The 21,194-nt window shown below is 41.1% G+C and overlaps 1 protein-coding gene across 1 annotated transcript in view; it reads right to left on the bottom strand.

The window, feature by feature from the left end:
• Positions 1 to 20,517, bottom strand: part of slc43a2b (solute carrier family 43 member 2b) — a 30,486-nt gene extending 9,969 nt beyond the window's left edge. The window contains exons 1-6 of the mRNA XM_034178366.1: positions 20,261 to 20,517; positions 14,111 to 14,399; positions 13,977 to 14,032; positions 11,538 to 11,614; positions 2,974 to 3,066; positions 1,868 to 2,001 (exon numbers count right to left, since the gene is read on the bottom strand). Of these exons, the coding sequence (XP_034034257.1) occupies positions 1,868 to 2,001; positions 2,974 to 3,066; positions 11,538 to 11,614; positions 13,977 to 14,032; positions 14,111 to 14,399; positions 20,261 to 20,420 (809 nt within the window). The 5' untranslated portion in view covers positions 20,421 to 20,517. The remainder of the gene's footprint in view (positions 1 to 1,867; positions 2,002 to 2,973; positions 3,067 to 11,537; positions 11,615 to 13,976; positions 14,033 to 14,110; positions 14,400 to 20,260) is intronic.
• Between the last annotated feature and the right edge of the window lie 677 nt (positions 20,518 to 21,194).

Genomic DNA, 21,194 nt, shown 5'->3' with positions numbered 1-21,194 from the left:
TCAACTGGATTATTAATTAATATGTATTTTTAAAAACTGGCACAATCAGAACAGCATTAGTATGTGCAAACAAATCTAAAATGAAGTTGCCACTGTGATGTCCCCTCTTTTATCTTGTATTTTCACTTACTTTACCTTATATTTTTATTACCTGATGGCCATCAAATATGGACATTAGGTATTGTGAAGACTCTGCGTCCATTCGTCCGTCTGTCAGTCAGTCCATCCATGTGTCCGTTTGTCTGTCTGTCTGCTCAGCATAAGTCCAGTCCTATTACTGCCAGAGTGTTCAAATTCACAGGGAATATTCTTGGGACACAGACCTTGGACAAATTCAAAGATGGCTAACCTGGATGTATTTTAAGAGGTTAAAAAGTTGCATTCTGTTCCAAGTTTTATGGTATGATCTTGCGGACGTTAGCCAGGTGATGTCACTTCCAGGTGTTGCTAGCTGCTAATGTTGCTTAATTTTTGGCTAAATATAACACCTTTAGTTTAGTTTAGTTTAGTTTGGTTTATTACAAAATTCAAAGAATACATTAAAACATTCCATACAGTTTCATACAGATTAATAAATACATTTTGTAATTGGGACACCCTTAAAGCAGTCCATAGCTTATGAGTGGGGCCCATTAATATTTAAATACAGTAAAGGTATAATAATTACAAATCTAAACCTACTTTTACCTATCATAACTAACCTACTCTATTTCAAAATCTACAACAGACTAAGACAATAATGTTCACATTTCTTAAATGACAAATATTAAAAGTATTATGACACATCAGTGTAATAAATTCAGACATATAGGCCTATGGGTTTTTCAATAGACATAAAGAAGTTGTCAGCTGGTCGAGTTTTAATTATATTTGGCAAGTAACTCTAGTTTAAGTTTCTTTTTGAAAATATGCAAAGACAGGGACGTTTGAGTATTCTCACTCAGGTCATTACAAATTTGTGGACCCTTACATGCCACACTAAAGCTAGTACTTTTCAACTTCCTACTTTTACCCTTTAGGTGTAATTTTCCTCTGGTGTTATAATGATGAGAGGAAGTTGAAATTTGAATGAGCTGACAGAGTCTATCATTAAGTCTATGCACCACAGTGTACATGGTACAGGCATTGTGAAAGAAGTTGCACTCTGTGAGTTTCAGAAGTCGATATTTATAAAAGAGAGAATCAGTTTGAGAGTTATATTTGGCCCAAGACCTTTATGATATATTATGTAAAAGCCTGCAAGAAATAAAACTTCTAAAACTGGAAATGCTGTTTTTGTAGCCTGATCATGCCTGGAGTGATTTACAAGACATCTAGTGGATGTTAGCATGGTGACGTCACTTCCTGGTCTAGCTAGCTGCTAACTGCTCCGTTTGTGTGTAAATATAACCTCTTTGTCATATATTATGTAAAACATAGCAAGAAATAAACACTTCTAAAATTGGAAACGCTGTTTTTTTTATTACTATTATTATTGCTGCTAGTGTCTCTGAGAGCTGTCAAACAGGGTTTCGTTGCGCTGTAACTACCATGACAATAAAGTCTCATTTCAGCCTGGTCCTCAGGGTCTCTTAACCTACACATTTTCTGTCTCTACCTGCTCTACCCACAGCTGATTGGCTCAGTCAGATGTCTGTTGACTCTTGATTGGATGAACACACAGGAATGAGCTATCAGCCTTGAGAGAGCAGGGATAGATTAAAAAAATGTGCAGGTTTGGAGTCACTGAGGACCAGGATTTGGACTGAAATGATATCAAAAATGTTTTTGAGATCTAGTTATGTCCTGTTGTGAGCACATACACGAACAAGACAGACATTATGTCATCCATTCTTGCTGTTTGTGACTGTGTGTAGTTGTTACTAACGTGTAGTCCATGTCCTCTGGTCCTGGAAATGGTTCCAATGGCCAGTTGAGGAAACAGTTCAAGAAAACCATCCCGGCACAAGCAGCCCATACGACTAGAATAGTGATGAAAGGTACGCCAAAGTCATAGATCACCTGTGCCAATCAAAATATGATTGATTAATTGAAGATACACAGAGTAAAACTAACAAGAAAATTACTGCTCATCAAATCTAGAACTCATCTCAAGCAAGCCTGTAAAATCCTGTAGTTTTTTAGAAATCTGTATTTGTATCTGTCAAAGTTAAATTTAATGTCATTGTTATAAAAAAAAAAACAAAAGAGCACAATGTCTCCCAGATCTGTATTGCAACACTTAAAAATAATAAGTAAATAAATGGTAATCAAAATCTGTACTGGGCAATAGTGGCGCAAGAAGACAAAAATGTAATCTGTATACCTCAAACTAAGAATTGAACATTTGGTATTTGCCCTTTCAAGTACTGCACAGGAACGTCTCTAAATATACCCAAGATGCTGGTAAGTGCAAAAATGTTTGGTTGCAAATATACAATGCATTTAAGATGCAACATAAATTATGTTTACAAAGTTCTGCAGTATAGTATATAAAAAAAAACAATGGTTTCCAAGATACACATATTTAGCACAAAAACAGTGTTACAAATATCACTTTACCACATTCAAAAGCATAATAAATCACTCATTCATTTAAATTAAATACATATTAAAGTACAAAGTGGCAATAAAAAATCCTGAAAACTGTAGTGTAAAACAAATGCAAATGCTAGCAACAAGTAAGTGCCATGTGCATAGACCCTGAGGCCCTTTGGTGCTGATGCCTTTCTCTAAATTCCATCGTGTGAAGAGAATGAGAGTCTACCTGGATGGTCTTGTCCAAGGACACAGACAGGTACTGTGACTGTGAATCAGTCTACGCATCAGTAATTCAACTTTGTATCCACTGATCAACCTGATTTACAATCTCATAAGAATGAAGAAAATACTACAAATTGTGTGTTATTGTGTCAAAATAAAATTCTATAATGATGAATATGTTTTAAAAAGTACCATTTATTCCAGTAAACTATAAGATGACTAAATTTGTACCTTGACACCAGGGAAGGTAACAGCAGAGGAGGCATAGGAGCCGATCATCAAAGCAATGAAGGTGGAACGAAGGTTTCCAAACATGTTAGGCAACTAAAAAGAATGAGAGAGTCAAAAAAGAAAGAACTTTGAGGACATCAAAGTGTTTTCACCAAATCTCACTGAACTAATAAACCAAGTGTTCGGTGCTGATTTGAACGCTTTACAGATTTTACGTAAATAGAAATAAGTACTATCTCAGTCCTAGGCCTGTTGTTGCAGGTGCTTAAACTCCAGTTTCTGTTGCATGAAGCAGATGAGTCTATGACTCCCCCCAAACAGGCTGCAGGATACGTCCCCAGCCAAGGCCGGGACCCATTTACAGCTGGATGGACAGGGACAATGTTGATAAAGTGTTTTGTCTAGATTTGAATCCAGGTCTACAGATTGACAGGCCATGTAAACAGGAAAGACAATAACCTCATACAGAAATCATTTGTGCTGTGGAAGAGGTCGTTGGGTTGGGTTGGGGGGGGCACTATGACAGAGTTGGTCAGTCGCACGGGGGTGGCCACGGATCTCTGGGCTAAACAACTTTATCGTGTCTTGAAAACCAACTATGAACATGGAATGTAGGTGGATAACACCAAATTCAAACAGCGATTCCCCTTTGTAGAGCACTGGTCTCATGAGTGAGGAATCTGGTGTTTGAGGGTCACCAGAGCCACAAACATACACTTAACAAACGCAACAGTTTTGTTTTTGCTCCCATTTTTATGAGCTGAACTCAGATGAAGATGATGAGCAGCAGCTGTCTGTGTGGCTGGTCTCAGACAATCTTGGAGGTGAATATGCTGGATGTGGAGGTGCTGGGCTGGTGTGGATACGCGTGGTATGCATTTGTGAGGCTGGGTGGATGTACTGCCAAATTCTCTGAGACGCCTTTGGAGACGGCTTATGGTACAGAAATTAACATTCAATTCACGGGCAACAGCTCTGGTTGACATTCCTGCAGTCAGCATGCCGACTGCATTGAAAAAACTGAACATTTTAGAGTAGCCTTTTATTGTGGCCAGCCTAAGGCACACCTGTGCAATAATTATGTTGTCTAATCAGTATCTTGATATGCCACACCTGTGAGGTGGGATGGATTATCTCGGCAAAGGAGAAGTGCTCACTAACACATATTTAGACAGATCTGTGCACAGTATTTGAGAGAAATATGTCTTTTGTGTATATCGAAAATGTTTTAGATCTTTGAGTTCAGCTCATGAAAAATGGAAGCAAAAACGAAAGTGTTGCTTTTATATTTTTGTTCAATATCAATAAAACATGGAATAAGATTTTTGCTTATTGATTTACTAATCATGGAAATGATGTACTGTAAAGTGCCTGAATTTCCATGATGCAATGGTAATGTGCTTCTGCGCAACTGAAATTTTTAGGTCAACTGGAAGTAGGAACCAGAAGAAAAATTTATTTCTAAGGGTAATATCTCACTGGGCTGCGACTTTTGGCAAGTAGCACTGTGACTATTTACAGAGAAAATGTGTCATGCAGGTTTTTTTATGTTCAAAATTCAACCTATATGACAGCGATGCCCTGCGAATCACGTGAGGAGAAAGCAAACCCTTGCGCATGTATCGCGAATTTTCGCAACTTCCTTCGTGAATGCTGTTCGCACTCTGTCACACCCCAGTGAGATATGACCATAAGGTCTTCAATCGTACCGACAAAGCGGTAAGGGCCCTGTCCCACTGGTGTTTAGGAGGATTTGCGTATGGATTGCGCCAGGGAAGGTAACAGCAGAGGAGGCATAGGAGCTGATCATCAAAGCAATGAAGGTGGAACGAAGGTTTCCAAACATGTTAGGCAACTAAAAAGAATGAGAGAGTCAAAAAAGAAAGAATATTCACTTAACATCCGCAATATGCATGAAACATGCTTGTATGAGTCGGCCGACACCCACACACATCCGCAATTATTTGCAGAAGCATGTTTTTCCGTTACCAGGATTTTTGAGCTGCACAAAATTTTGGCTGCGGATGACATCCGCCTTACATTCTCCATACATACTCCATACATACACAATACATACTCAATCTATGCGCTGTATTTTCGCCATCATCTGCTGATATCCGCAACTGACAGGGATTTGTGGCTTGGCAGCGGACTGGGACAGTGTGTAAAAGAGATATTTTGCGTGCCCATCATGTCCACATCACGAACTAAAATAAGCTGTAGCGACTGCATACAGATTGGCCACGAATAAATTGTTTTTATTATGTCTGCTTTGCATGTGATTTGTGGCGGATGCGTATCAGATGCGCTGTGTTCACAGCTGGACGCTGTTCTTTGTTCTACCGGCTGACACGCGCTCTGCGCTGGATGCTGCGTATATAAAATAATTATTTCGTGGCAGATTAATCATTTTATTCTGCAAATTGCCTGTTGAAAATGGCTCTAATCACCTCCTGAATCACAAAGGAAGCTGCAGCTGGAGCCGTTCGCAAACAGCTAACAAGCTGCAGAAAGCATTTTGAGCCATCTATAAAGGTAATTATTTGACTTGTTTACATTGTCAAGGCTTGATAAAACAGTTGCGTGTTTTTCCTTCTTTTCTGCAGCTGTTACAGTATTTATTCCTGTGTTTATAACAGATTTAACTTCTTGTTATTATCCTTGAGACGAGCTGTGCTCTGATGCGATCCGCTGACATCACCACTCGCCCTGTTCACTGCTTCTTTACTCCAATCAACTTGTCCAAGTCCAGCAAATGTTCCAGAGGCTGTATTGTTGGTGTGAATAGTGATGCTGAAAGGAGCGAGTGAGCCTCTTTCCACAATGCAGATGCAACATGTGCATGATGCATTCATAATACACCCGTAATACTGCTGTCATAATCGCGATGCGTCGGATCAGTTTCCTCACTACATGCATTATACAACTGTGATTGTTCATCATATATTCGCTATATATTATTAATATATCCGTAATTCATCCTGGGACATTTATCATTTTTGGCCATTTTTGTTGTGGACGACAACAAACGCCCATACTTTGTGTACTCAATTCATGCGCAATTAATCCTCTCCCCAGTGGGACAGGGCCCTAAGAGCAGTTCTGAGTGAGAATCTTGGCACTTTGACTATGTTTAGTATTTTACAGAGTATGACCCCTTTAATTTCTGTAAAGTCCTTTTCTGTGCCCTGTTTTTTTAACACAATTGAAGAGACAGTAGGGACAACAGGATAACAGGTGGCAACATATCCAACCACCAGCTGTGGAACAACATGTACATTAGATTAGATAAGAGTAGAGTAAGATGTGCACTTCCTGTGTGTGAATGTGTGAGTGTGCTTGTGCAGTTACTAAACTCAGAACCTCGAAACATTGCAAATATATGCCATGTTGCTGGCTGTAGTACAAAGCCGGCATTGAAAAGTGACCTGACAGCTGACACTGCCCGCTCAGGGCACGGAATTTGTCACACGCAGACGAGAATAAAAGCAGCCTGAGGTGAATCGTGCTCAAGGAGTCGTGAAGCAGCATGAAGTCTAATGATTCCTTCTGTCTCCTTTAAGGAGACAGAAGGAAGGTGGCTTCATGTGTGTTAAAGTACAACAATATAAAGGGATTCAAATCTAAAAATCAGGTCAGAAATGTCTGTAGATTAAACAAATAAATGAAGTTTACAATCTGAATGGTCTGTGTTGAGAATTTACTGAGTGGAGCCCCTCTCTAGTGACCACGGTCACCATGGTACAGGCCCGCACCCCCGTGTGGCTCCAAGGAGGCTGAAGGAGGACACAACACGAGGATGAAGGAGAGAGTGAAAGAATGCAAAGGAACAATTTCAGGAGTCACAAATGTGTCACTATCTATCTTCTTAAAGGGCTCGTATTATACACCTTTGACACTACAGAGGTCTGAAGTCAGGCAATTCAGGCCGAACATTTGCTTGCAGCTGGAGAGTTTCTACGTGCAGCGAAATAATTAACAATGTTTCACATGAAACTACCACTACAGAACGTAAAAGGGAAATTTAATTTTTTTTGCACAATATAAAATCTTTGCATGCATTTCAATGCATTTAAAAAAATAACTACAGTTTGTTTTGAAATTTTTTGAAAAATTGTTTCTGAAAAAGAAAGAAAAAATCTCTTTCAGTGAAGATGCAACATATGACAGCATTCAATCACTTGTTTCTAATCACTTATTGATGTTATAGATGATAAAATTATGAACTAAAATATTATCCCAGAAACTCAACTGCTTCAGACTATAATCATCATCTTCCTTTGTCCTTTGATACTGTTTTAAGACGCCCTGATAGCAAACGCATGTGACCATGAAACTGGCGTTATGTCACACAGACAAATTAGATGACAACAATTACAGATTCAAAAACAGACAAGCAGCACATGTGCTAGTGCACGTACAGACTGAAGCCTGTAAATATGAAATTCATGTGATATGGATGCACATTCATAAGCCGTCCAGCAGGTGCCAGTGTTCGGCATGTTTTCCTTTTGATATTGTATCAGCATCGCAAAACATGTCTGTCCATCAGCCTCTTGACTCCAAAACCTCGACCCACATGTCTCTCGATCTCAAAGGCTAAAGACCCAGAGACACGATCGGCATTGATGAGATAAGTGCAGTACAGATTTATGTGCCGATAAGAGGGTACATTTGGCCTTTAATTATTCAGTCTGCCAAGAAGGTGATGTGATGTGGTGGAGCGGTGAAGTCAGCAGGATATTACCAAATGTTGATAACAAATTTAATTAAGGAACAGGTAATTAGATTTCAGTGTCCACCCAAATCGACATATACGTGGTGTGTCCATAAAGTAACGGTCCTTTTTATTTTTTTTAAAAACTATATGGATTTCATTCATATGTTTTTACGTCAGACATGCTTGAACTCTCGTGTGCATGCATGAGTTTTTCCACGCCTGTCGGTGACGTCATTCGCCTGTGAGCACGCCTTGTGGAAGGAGTGGTCCCGCCCCCTCGTTGGATTTTCATTGTCTGGAAATGGCGGAATGAAAAGGACTTTTTTTCCATCAGAATTTTTTCAGAAGCTGTTAGAGACTGGCACCTGGAAACCATTCAAAAAATGTATCTGGCTTTTGATGAAAATTTTACGGGCTTCACAGAGAATAAGGACTTTAACTACAGCTTTAAGGACCCCTTTAAGGACCCCTTTAAGGACGGTCGGTGCGCCGCGCTCTGAGCTGCGACGTCGCGGCACAAACCACTGGATCATTTCTAAGCTGATGGCTCTGTGCATACGAGACCGTCGTGTGCTCTTTCTCTGGTTATCACAAGAGCTGGACATCAGCCATTTTCTGGCAGATTTCACTTTTAACAAGAGATTTTGTCATGGAAAGCCGCGCGGAGGCTTCGCGCGTCATGACCGATTCGCTGATGAAGCGAGACAAAGGAACACCTCCGTTTCGGCGTGTCAGAGGACAAGTTTGGACCTGTCTATCTCAGCTTTCAGTGCTTACCAGTCGAGTGAGTATAAGAGAACTTGTGGAGAGCTGGACATGTCCCAACTTGTCCTCTAACACTCCGAAACGCAGGTGTTCCTTTGTCTCCGTGCGGCTTTCCATGACAAAATCTCTTGTTAAAAGTGAAATCTGCTGGAAAATGGCTGATGTCCATCTCTTGCTGATCGGGAAGGGCGGATGGGGGTCTCACACACACAACATTCACTCAGGCACTACATACCTTCTGTCTTGCAAGAATAAATTGCATATATGCGTATTGATGATCATAAATGGTTCTGCCAGTGTGGCACTTACCATTACTATATATGCAGACAGGGGGAAAAAAAAAGATTTCAGTGTCCACCCAAATCAACATATACTTTGTTGATGCAAGACATGGCATTTGGGGGGGGGGGGGGGGGGTATTTCTATCTGTTCTCAAAGAATAAAAGGATTGATCTTAATTAAAATGTAAATAAATTAAGCATACGTTAATTGTCAGTGTCACTGCGTGTGGGTAGTTTGGTGCAGATTTAATTTTGTTTGGTGTGTGTCTGTTTGGGGAGTGTGTTTTGGGCCCTGTTGGTGTTGTGTTGGTGATTACTGTACTGAGTTCTCTTTTGTGTTTTCTGTGCACTTACTTGTTATGTTGATTATAGTAGAGAAGCTTGACTCTTCGACTGGACTGGGTTGCTTGATGCGAGGACGCTTCGCTTCAAATCGCAGAAGCTTCCTCAGCTAAAATTCTTGCTCTGGTTGTCTGACTTCTGTCTGATCCTTGTTGAGAAGAACAGTGGGGTACTCAGATCAAAGCAGTTTCAGTCTTTTGTTCATGGTAATGAGTCATCCACGCCATTAGGAGAGGCGTCAGTCCCATCGTTAGGAGGGACAGCTACACTGTCATTAGGAGGGTGCTAACTAGAGCACAATAGGTGCTAATTAAAGCAATTGTTTAATCACTAGCAATAGCAGTCTGCCTCTCAGTAGGAGGCGTCTGGTTAGGTTTAAAACTCCAGCTTTTGTGGCTTCTGTTTGTTCTTCTCAACAAGGGTCAGACAGAAGTCAGACAACCAGAGCAAGAATTTTAGCTGAGGAAGCTTGTGCGATTTGAAGCGAAACGTCCTCGCGTCAAGCAACCCAGTCCAGTCGAAGAGTCAAGCTTCTTTACTATGGAAACCACCTGGACAACTGAAAGCCTACACAGAAACATGTTATGTTTATTGTTGTTCTAAACACATATTTACAAGAATGTACAAGAATTCCAAGTCAAGGTAAAGATGTTCTAAATATTTCCATTCGGTTAATTTTTGCAAATAATACTTCCCCAGAAAAAGGGGTGATAATTAAACCCTGCCATATTTTTGTGAGCTGGTGACAAATGGCATGCACATAAGTATTCACACACTTTGCTCAATACTTTGTTGATGCACCTTTGGCAGCAATTACAGCCTCAAGTCTTCCTGAATATGATGCTACAAGCTTGGTGCACCTATCTTTGGGCAGTTTTGCCCATTCCTCTTTGCAGCACCTCTCAAGTGCGCAGCCATTTTCAGATCTCTCCAGAGGTGTTCAGTCAGATTCAGGTCTGGGCTCTGGCTGGGCCACTCAAGGACTTTCACAGAGTTGTCCTAAAGCCACTCCTTTGAAATCTTAACTGTGTGTTTAGGGTCATTATCCTGTTGAAAGATCAACCCCGGTCTGAGGTCTGGAGCAGGTTTTCATCCAGGATGTCTCTGTACATTGCTGCATTCATTTTCCCCCCATCCTGATTAGTCTCCCAGTTCCTGCTGCTGAAAAACAGTGACCGGACATTATCCCAGTGGACAGAATCCCAACTCCTTATTACAAAAGTGGACAAAATCCCAGTAGCATGAATAAATATAAAATATAATAGGGTTAGTGTTAGTGTACTACATTAATGTAGCTGACACCTCTAAACAACTATGGTGTCATCTCAACACAGTGCTCAGGTTCTGGCACATGATAATCTGATAATAATCTGATGAAAACTCTTAACAAGTGAGATGGGACATTGGAATGAGACTGGGATTTTGTCCATTTTTGTAATAAGGAGTTGGGATTCTGTCTACTAGGATATTGTCCGTTGGGATTTTGTCAGGAAACCCTGAAAAACATCCCCACAGCATGATGCTGCCACCACCATGCTTCACTGTAGAGATGGTGCCTGGTTTCCACCAAACAGGACGGCTCGCATTTACACCAAAGAATTCAATCTTTGTCTCATCAGACCAGAGAATTTTATTTTTCATGATCTGAGAGTCCTTCAGATGCCTTTTTGGCAAACTCCAGGGGGCTGCCATAAGGAGTGGCTTCTGCCTGGCCACTCTATCATACAGGGCTGACTGGGGGATTGCTGCAGAGATGGTTGTCCTTCTGGAAGGTTCTCTCTCCACAGAGGAATGCTGGAGCTCTGACAGAGTGACCATCAGGTTCTTGGTCACCTCCCTGACTAAGGCCCTTCTCCCCCAATCACTCAGTTTAGATGGGTGGCCAACTCTAGGGAGAGTCCTGGTGGATCAGAACATCTTCCATTTATGGATGATGGAGGCCACTGTGCTCATTGGGACCCTCAAAGCAGCAGAAATGTTTCTGTACCCTTCCCCAGATATGTGCCTTGAGACAATCCTGTCTCAGAACTCTACAGACAATTCCTTTGACTTCATGCTTCATGCCTTTCCATTTCATGTCCAATCAACTGAATTTACCCCAGGTGGACTCCAATTAAGCTGTAGGATAATCAGTGGAAACACAATGCACCTGAGGTCAATTCTGAGCTTCATGGCAAAGGCTGTGAATACTCATATACATGTGATTTCTTTTCTTTTTCATTTTTTTTTAATTTTAATACATTTGCAAAAATTTAAACAAACAAACCAACAACCTTTTTTGCATTATCATTATGGGGTATTGTGTGTTGACATTTGGGGGGAGGGGAGATGATGAATTTCATCCATTTTGGAATAAGGGTGCAATGTAAAAAAATGTGTAAAAAGTGCAGCTCTGTGAATACTTTCTGGATGCACTGTACCTTTCAAATGGCATCGTTAAGAATGGCTGTACTTACTGTGAGAGATGTGAAGGTCATGCACATTCCACCAAAGCCATTAAAAGTTAACGCAATGAAGATAAGAACAGAGAGTTCTGCAAACAACAAAAATGTCATCTTAGGACGCTGTTAACAACCAACCAAATACATTGTTCCAAATCCAGTGCAGTGACTCACATACAACAGTGGGGTGTATTCCAGAAAGTGGGTTTACTGACAACCCGAGATGAGGGAATATCTGGGATTCCATTCCAGAAAGAAAGGGAACTCAGACTGTTGGTAACTGATTCCATAGCCTATTTTGCTCACTGGCATGTTTTCTTGAACAAACTCTGAGTTCCTCCTAATCTCCTCCAATCCTCTGAGCCTAAACTGGCCCCTTAGACACAAGGTGTCCTGTCCTCATTTATCCAATCCATGTTGAAGTTTAACTAGCTTGCTTAGTCTTATTATGTCTGGAGAGGATTTTGAGACCCTGGTCTGCCTTGTTTTTTTTTTTCTTTTTGTCAAGTTTCTTTCCTATATAACATCGGAGATCCACTCACACATTGTGTCCTGAGTGGTGACTGGCTGAGACAAGCTCCCTCCTGGGACTCTTTCAGTCGGAAAGTGTTACGGTTCAGGGCTCTTATGTCTCTATCAGCGGTGGTGGTGGCTCTCCACTGTTTTCTTGGGCCTCTCCCTTCTTTCTGTTAGCTGAACACAACTCAGATTTTAATCTGCTGTACTAAACAGGATATTTGGAAAGAGATCATTTATGTGTAAAAACCGAATTCTGTTGACATTTAAGGCGACAAGTTGAAATCGAAAAAGAGCGATATTTACTGTGTTTAATACTAGGTGATAGTACTTGTGAGCATTAAGACATTAAGGGTTATGTCAATCTGACATTTCACCCCAATGACCTTGACCTTTACCCAAGTGATTGCCCTCTACTTGACCTAATTCTGGTGTGTGTGCCACATTGGGTCCAAATCAGGTTGAAAATCAAATTAGTTAATATTGACCTTTGCCAAAATGTATTCTTTAGGGAATCTTCAGGGTTATCCTTCACTGACATACCAAGTTGGGAGGAAATCAGTAAAAAAAAAAAAAACACCTCCATATGTGTGCCAAGTTTGTTGCAAATCTGAGTTCAAAAAGAAAAAATTGACCTTTCACCCTAAGAACCTTGATTATTGTCTAAAAAAATACTTCAAAGGGCAATTTTTTGTCTGTTTGACTCCTATGTCTGTTGGCCAAATTCCACCACACTTGATATGGTGATGACAAACTTTACCCAAATTACAGCATGACATCAAATCAAAGTGAAGTATAATCATGACCTTGTAGGCCTAAACACACTTTGACTTTTCTATTTGAGTGATATATATTTTTTACATTAAACTTTCATCTCTTTACACTTTTTTTCACTTCTAATATTAGGAGAATGTGTGATTAAATATTAAAAGAACAAACTACTGCATTCAAACACAAAGACTGTGGCAGTAATAACAAATGTCTCTTTATCACTGCGACTTTGATGCGTTCTTTTTTCTTTTTAAAAAGGACACATGCCATCATAATTGCATAACTTCAGAATACCCTCTGTTAAGTAGGATGTTTTCTCACCAGTTGCCATGGAGAATCACATTATTGATGTTTTTTATCTTAACATGCAGACCAAACACACTCAGGTAGCAGCAGACCAAGCAGCTCATCCCACACATCCCTATCCTCAGCCAAGTCCTCTAATGCTTCCTGAGGGATTCTGAGACTTTCCCAAAAAATTCCTGGGAAATATAATCCTTTCAATGTGTCCTAGGTCTTCACTGGGTCTTTCTCCCAATTGGAAGACCTCCATAGGGAGACATCCAGGGACCATCCTCACCATCTCTGCTGGCTCCTTTCAATGCAAAGGAGCAGCAGCTCAAATCCGAGTCCCTCTCAGATATTTGAGGTTCTCGCCCTGCCCCCCTGTGTAAGCCCAGCTATCCAACAGAGGAACATTTCCACCACTTGTATTCATGGCTTTGTTCTTTTGGGTATTTACCAAAAGCTCATTAAAACAGGTGAGGACAGGAGTGTAAATTGACTGGTAAATCAAGAGTCTTACCTTCTGGCTCAGCTATTTCTTCACCATGATGGTCCAGTACAGCATCCACATGACCTCAAATACAACCCCCAGTCTGTCTGGCCAGCTCACGTGCATTCTTGCCCCCACGTGAACAAGACCTGAGATACTTGACGTCCTCCACTTGTGGTAATACCCCCTGGCCCAGAGTGGACCATATGGTCTCTGAGTTGAAGAAACAAACTCAGATCAGCTCTTCTGGAACTGAAAGCCCAGAATTCCCTCTGTGTGAGTCCATTACCTCAGAGTTCAGGGTTAGACTCAGACTTAAACTTGCTTTGTGGAATACACCCCCAGTACTCTGTGCTTGGATGTCACCTACTGTTTGGTTTGATGTCACCTACCGTTTGGTTTGTAGGCTCCATAAGCAATAAGTAGACAGGATAATCCGAAGCACGTACTGAAAACAGATAATTGTGTCACAAATACTTTTTTTTTTCAAATGGCTGCTGGCACCACTTTAATTTGCTTTGCTCACCTCCCGAGCAGTCGTAGTTTACGAGGCCCATATTTATCCATGACAATCCCCAGTGGCAAGGTGATGGCCGACAGCAGAAATGAGCCCACTGTGAATGCCAGGTTCAGCATTTCATCCTGTTCCTTACAGATCAGCCAGCCATTCATCCTCAGAGGTCCTTCGTCTGAGACCAGGGTATTGATCTCCACCCCATCTCCATGGTCCACCCCATTGTAGTATTCATAGTCATCCGATGTGGGTACCGTCAGTGGTAAGGACAGATTATAGCTGGACCTATTACCTGAGGAATCTAAAGAAGACAGGTGCTGTTGGAGTGTTTTTTAATTTTTCATGTTAATTGTTAGTGCTGGTTTATACACAAGCTCTGGTGGCCTCAGTGGCCACCAGATCTAGACTCCAGAAATTAAATAAACTTAAACGTTTAGTTCAACCTACATGTAACTTCAGCTGTACCCACGCCTAATGTTCACCATGCATGCAATAAGATTATTCCCTACAACAAGACCAGACATGTCCAACAGGTGGCAGTGTTCAACAGGTGGCAGACAGGTCTATGGTAATTTACATAAGTAAAACAAAGTTGGGGAAGCATGGTGGCTTTGTGTTTAGCACTGTTGCCTCAAATTAAGAAGGTCATGGGATCGATTCCCACCTGTGGCCTTTCTGTGTGATGTTTGCATGTTTTCCCAGTGTTTGTGTGGGTTCCCGCCGGGTGCTCCGGCTTCCTCCCACATTCAAAAACATACAAGTTAGATGGATTGGAAACTTTAAAATGTCCCTAGCATGTGGGTGTGAATGTGTTTGTTTGTCCATATGTGGCCTTTCAACAGACTGTTGTCCTGTCCAGGGTGTACCCTGCCTCACACCCTATGATGGTTTTTGTGTTGGTCTGGTGCATCAAAAGAAGTTCACCTGCTTTGTGCTCATTAATGTTCAAAATGATAGCATTGATTGTTAACACACCATTTCAGTCCCATGGCTTTGTTTTATGACTTCAGATTAGATTTTTTTTTTTTTTAGGTGATTTTAAACTTCAAAATTAAATTGAAGTCAAGCAGTAATTTTTTTTTTTTTAATTTATTTGAATTTTAAAGACCTGTCATGACCCACCTGCAGTACATTCATGGACCACCGGGCATTTGATTTCCAGTTTCTGATCCATGCCACCTTCCTGTGTTTACTGAGCCCAGTTTGATGACTTTTGAATTGTTCACTTGGTATGATTACTTACTCCGGTTTGACCATCTGTCTGTTACTGTGGCTAGCCTAATTGCTAACTCCCTCATGGACACTGTTGCCTTTTGGACTGCCTTTCTGATGCTGGAACCTTTGCTCTCACCTGTGGTGAACACAGCTCTCTGTTCACTCTGTGATATTGGTGAAGAGACTCATGTTCCTTCGTGTTTTTTTGGTACTAGTTTGGGTGGGTGGGGGGTAGGGTGGGGTTGAGCCTGCAGTTTATATTCCGGTGTGACTTACATACTGGAAAATCAAGCGTTATATAAACAATAAAAATTAGAGTGACTATTTATATAAATTTTTTCCAGGAATCAAAGCACTCAACAAAATAAACTATAATAATAAAAGAAGAAATGGCAATAATAGAAAGTACAGTACAATAATGCACAAAAATTAAAGAGCTGATAATACTGAAAAAGGTTGCAAATTATACTCCAATGCAACATATACTCAGGTGTGTCTTTTTCCTCTTCAATAGTCACTTTTTGACAGGTGCAACTTATATGGTAATTCCCTTTCACAATAGTGTGGTTCTCTGCTCTGGGGTCTGCCACAAGCCTTACATGGAGCTTCTACTTGAAAGACAAGCACAGTACCTGCTTCACAGCCATACGGTAGAGGATAATTTACAGGACTCCACTAGAAATTATTTGAAGGACTTCATTAGTGTGCAGGATTATACACATTAAGATGGCACCAGCAATTACATCATTATTTTGGTATATTATGGCAGCAAGCAAGCAGCCAAGAATGAGAAGCAGCGGTTTAAAAATGGTTGTGCATCACTGGAGTGCAAACTGAACAGCAGATTGCATGCTTCTCCTGCAACGTCATCTTCCCATCTTGGTCTCCTTGATTCAGCTCCTTGATGGGAGTATCAACATCCCTCCATCATTGCGGGTATGGGGACTAACAACTGTGACATCTCTGTGTGAAACCTCATGTCACTTTTAACAAAGTACCAGAGGTTCTGTTGGGGAACACACAGTAATACAAATATTTCCTTCTACATATGAGTGCTGTCAAATCCTCTCATTGAACCCAATCGAATGCTCACATAAACTCCACTGAAAACTTTTCACATTCCCTATTACACTTTTCCAAACATATTCACACACAAATCAGAATGTTTACATTCAGAATTGAGATAATATCTTAAACACTTATATTAAAAGGCTTATGCACACAAGTGAAAGTCAAACTTAGACGTACCATTGTAAAATATTATCTGTCTACTACTTGTATACTACTAAAATTTCAGTTCTATCAGATCAGGTCAGGTCTGGGACCATGCCATGGTGCCATGTGGAACCGCATCTATCTACCTCACTATGGAACTGTCCTGGGGCCTCACTGGTAACCACCCAAGCAAACGGTTTTTCAGTCTCCGTCTACTGGAAGTGCCATCTATCTGTCATAGTCAGGTGATACATGGCTGTCCCCCTAGTTTGTTCCAGTTGGTGGGATCCTCAGCACTAAGGCACATGCACGCTGAGTAATTCTTCAGAAAGTACATCACATGGTCAAAGCTAACATTCCCTTGCAGTGCAAGAAGTGTGCATCATCTGTGGCTCTCTAATTACCCTTTTGTTTGACACAAAGTCCTTCCAGTGGTTTCCCGGGATTCTCTGGAGAGACGTAGTCCCAAAGGCGTGGAGTTGCCGCCTTAGATGACTAGTTAAGTCTGCAGTGACGTGATTCAGTACAGTGCAGGTGGGAGCATAGTGCTGCAACTGTTTGTGCTAGTGTGACGCGCAGCAAACACAACAATCAGCAAGGGCCACCTGGTTAGTTTGCAACTAATGTGGGGTAAAGGTGGTGATCTTACAAACAAATGAAATATAAACTCACACATACGCCACTAACATATAAATCTCACATAAGTTACTGCCATTTCAGCGGTCTAACATATGCTGTTTCAGGTGGTTAAATAAAATGAAGTGGCATGTATATGAAAGGAAACTGTAGTTGTGTGTAGGAGGGACCATTTTCATTATGTTTGGCCATTTCTGGGCAGTTGCCTAGGGCGTCACACTGAGGGGAAACGACTGGTCAGATTTCAGCCTAAGATGTCAGAATGACCAGAAATACCATTTCTTGTTTCCTGTTAAAACAAGATCACTGTAGTGCAGGGGTGCTCAAGTTTGGTCCTTGAGAGCGACCTTCCTGATACTCTTAGTTGTCTCCCTGCTCCAACACACCTGAATCCAATGAAAGACTTGTTAGCAGGCTTTTAATGAGACTTTCATTGGATTCAGGTGTGTTGGAGCAGGGAGACAACTAAGAGTATCAGGAAGGTAGCTCTCAAGGACCAAACTTGAGCACTCCTGCTGTAGAGCAAAGCCACGTGAGAACTTGTTTCAACCTACACACGGCGCTGACGCATTATTATTTATCATGTGCAAAATGGATGTCTTGCTCATGGTACAAAGCAATGATCTGATTGTTCAACATAATCACACATCTATGATGTCTCGCCCCCACAGCATCTGATTAAATTAAATTTGGCACTAAGTTCATCCTGTCAGCAGACGGAATCTTGGCAACAAAAAGTGAGTATGTGTGTGACTGTTTCAAATAATTTAATGCATGATAACAGAATTAAAAATCCATTAGATGTACTGCATCACTCCATGATTCCCATGAGGTGTTCTTCGCCCATGTTTAGTGTAACGTGGCAATACACTGCAAAGCATTGTGGGAAATCAAACCGGTCAAAACATGTTTCCTGATGATGACCTTCAGTCACACAATTATGCTTCATGAATTCCTGCACGTGCAGTACTGCCCTATCAACATCACACTCTCATGTTGTTTTTTCACTTGGCTCCTGCAGTAATCAGATTTTTACTGTTTATCACTTTGCTATCAATCTTCTCTCCAACTTCTTTATCAGAGGACTTTAAACTTGAGTATTATAAAATCCTGCTGAGGTCCTTTTTTATCAACTGTCACATGCCTGAAAAGAGCTGACCTGTGCTGCTGTCTTCTCACTCTTATGTCATCACAACCAGATAAGCTGTTTGTGCCTTGGCTCAGCACAGACTGTGACAAAAATAGGAAACTCATAATGAAACCTATAAAACAATTTTACTAATGTTTCAAAATAGACCATTGCGGTTTACACTTGCAAGGAGCTTAGTTGCACACTTGTCCTAGGGCCCTTAGTGATTTTCCAGTCTGATGGGGCTTTGAACAGAATCTTTTGGTCACAAGCATACCTTTGTACCCAAGGATCCTCTGAAGGGGCCTCCTACCAAAGACATAAATCATTATCATTGCCTGAGGTCCACCAGAGTTTTCTGGGTGTCTTGGTGGCTTCCCTCACCAGTATCCTTCATTTTGGGTACTCCAGATTTGAAAAGTGCCTTAGACTGGGAAACTCAGATGATAAGGAATTGGGCTACAATCTGTAGGCCTAGGTTAAAATCCTGTGTTCCTGGAAGAGGAAACTTAGTATGCATTGTGTCAGTGCACCAAACTATAAGTGGGCACTGGTTTGGCAAGTAACCTAATCTACCTGAGCGACAACATGGTTGAACACCATACTTCAGGGGTGCCTAAGTTTGGTCCTCGAGAGCTACCTTCCTGACACTCTTAGTTGTCTCCCTGCTCCAACACACCTGAATCCAATGAAAGACTCGTTAGCAGGTTTTTAATGAGCCTTTCATTGGATTCAGGTGTGTTGGAGCAGGGAGACAACTAAGAGTGTCAGGAAGGTAGATCTCGAGGACCAAACTTGGGCACCCCTGCACACTTCTTAATCTTGACCAATGTGCAACCAAAGCAAAAAAGATGAATTCCCCACCAGCCAAGCTCGTAGGAATATCTTTCAATCTGGAATTCACCTTGTTACACTAAAAGGGACTGGTGTCCAATCCAGGGGGAATTGTACACTCTCATCTGCTTCATGTTACAGACTCCGGAGATAAGCACGGTTGTCGATAGGACTTACTACTTATATTCCAGTCAGACTAACCATAGTTGACAATTGAGGTAAATGAGGTCCAAAACATTTAAACTAGCTGTTTGTTAAATTACTTATCGGGTCGGACAATGTAGGGAATGCATATAGAAATGGCCTTCAATTTCTTCATTGTTTATGCATTTTTATGAAACCCCATGAATTAAACTCTAAAGTCAACACTGCAGGCACATCTTAAGGGTTTCACTTCATGTGCATTGTGGTGGCGTACAGAGGCAAAAATGACAAACGTTGTTTCACAGTCCAACAATGTATGGATGAGACTAGACTGAAAAAAATTCTACGGCCTCATCAACAAATAGTCAAAACCCCACCCAACTCCACCTAGAGAAAAATCTCTGGAGCCGCCACTGTATGTAAGAGAGAAACTCAGTGTTATCAGTGTATCAGTTCACTGATGCGTGCATTCAATGCTGTTAGAGGTTTTGTTAACTGAAGCAAGAAAAAGAAAACACTGGAGGGTGGATTTCATTATTTAACTTGGGCTACTTAACTTACCTTGACCTCTGCTCTGTCTTTTACTGAAGTAATCAAATGTAACTCCAGAGTCTCCAAAAAGCCCACGGCTCCGTTAGAACAAACATATTCTTTTTAGAGAACAGGCAGCAGCTTTACACTGAGAATAATGACTTCATGCTCTTGAGTCTTAATGGTTCCTGATGTGTTAGAAGAACTACAAGGCATTTTGGATACAGCTTTTTCTTTCACTTGTAATTTATGAAGACATTTCCTGACTTTTGATTGTCCTCTTACAACATCACACACTGAGAATGCACCTTATGTAGGATACAACAGCAATAGTCCTTACACATAAAAATCAATCATATATGCATTTTAAAAATAATCAGAAGGATTAATATTTGCAAGAAAAATGTGCAACAATCTACTGCAAATCAGCAATGTTAGTGCAAAAAGTTGTGACTCACCGTCTTCACTGCAAAGGTAAGAATAGAAGCCCTCTGACTTAAGCATTATGAGGAGTGATCCCCATCCCAACAGCACCGCCGAGAAGAGCAAATTCTCAGTGATAGCAGTCACTGCCATCCACCAGCGCCTGGCAAATGCCGTGGCCAGAGTTGGAGCCATGTTTGAGGGGAAACAAGCAGAGGACAAAGCAGAAAGAAAAGAACAGAGCAAAGAGCACACAGGGAGGACCTGAGTGACAGACGGTCAGGATGCGGGCTTACTTATCTGTGAAGAAAAAGCACAAGAGCAAGGGGGAGGTTTAATAGTCACCCTATCACTGAAGTTATTGGAGAACAGCGGGGGTCAGGAACATTAGAAGATAAAACTACTTAAAGGACAAGTTCACTTTTTCCCTGTGCTGGCAGCAGTGTAAGGCTCGAACAGCAAAAAGATAGATCAGTGGGTGAGTGAGTGATCGAGTGAGCTATTCTATCCCAGCCAGGTTATCGAAACACTCAAAAACAATAAACAGTATCATATTGCAACTCACCAAATTAAAAGAACATATAAGGAGAATATTGCATCTGGTCAACTTTGATGTACCACACTGACTGTTTTGCCTATTTCATGGAGGTGCCCACCTTCACGTGAGCGTCCATTAACAAGCTATGTATGGCGACACATTAGTGCCAAAAAGCACTCGCGTGATAAAACATGCATTTGGGTTTATTATATTATTTCACATGTGTAGATTTTCACTGCGAGTGTGCAAATTATCTCTGCGCGCACCCTCAGAGGAAGCTGTTCCCCGAGTGAGGAAAAAAGTGGTGCAAGCGAGGAGGAATATGTAACCAGCGTGCCAAACAACCACTCAAAAATCACCCTGCTCTTTCAAAGTTGATTTCTGCTCACACAAAGTGGATTTCTGCGCCTTTGCTCGAAACGGCACAATGG

Source organism: Thalassophryne amazonica, chromosome 9 (genome assembly GCF_902500255.1).
Source record: "Thalassophryne amazonica chromosome 9, fThaAma1.1, whole genome shotgun sequence".
In the NCBI taxonomy this organism is placed as follows: domain Eukaryota; kingdom Metazoa; phylum Chordata; class Actinopteri; order Batrachoidiformes; family Batrachoididae; genus Thalassophryne; species Thalassophryne amazonica.
The sequence above is the reverse complement of the archived record's forward strand: the minus strand, read 5'-3'. Positions and strand labels throughout refer to the sequence as shown.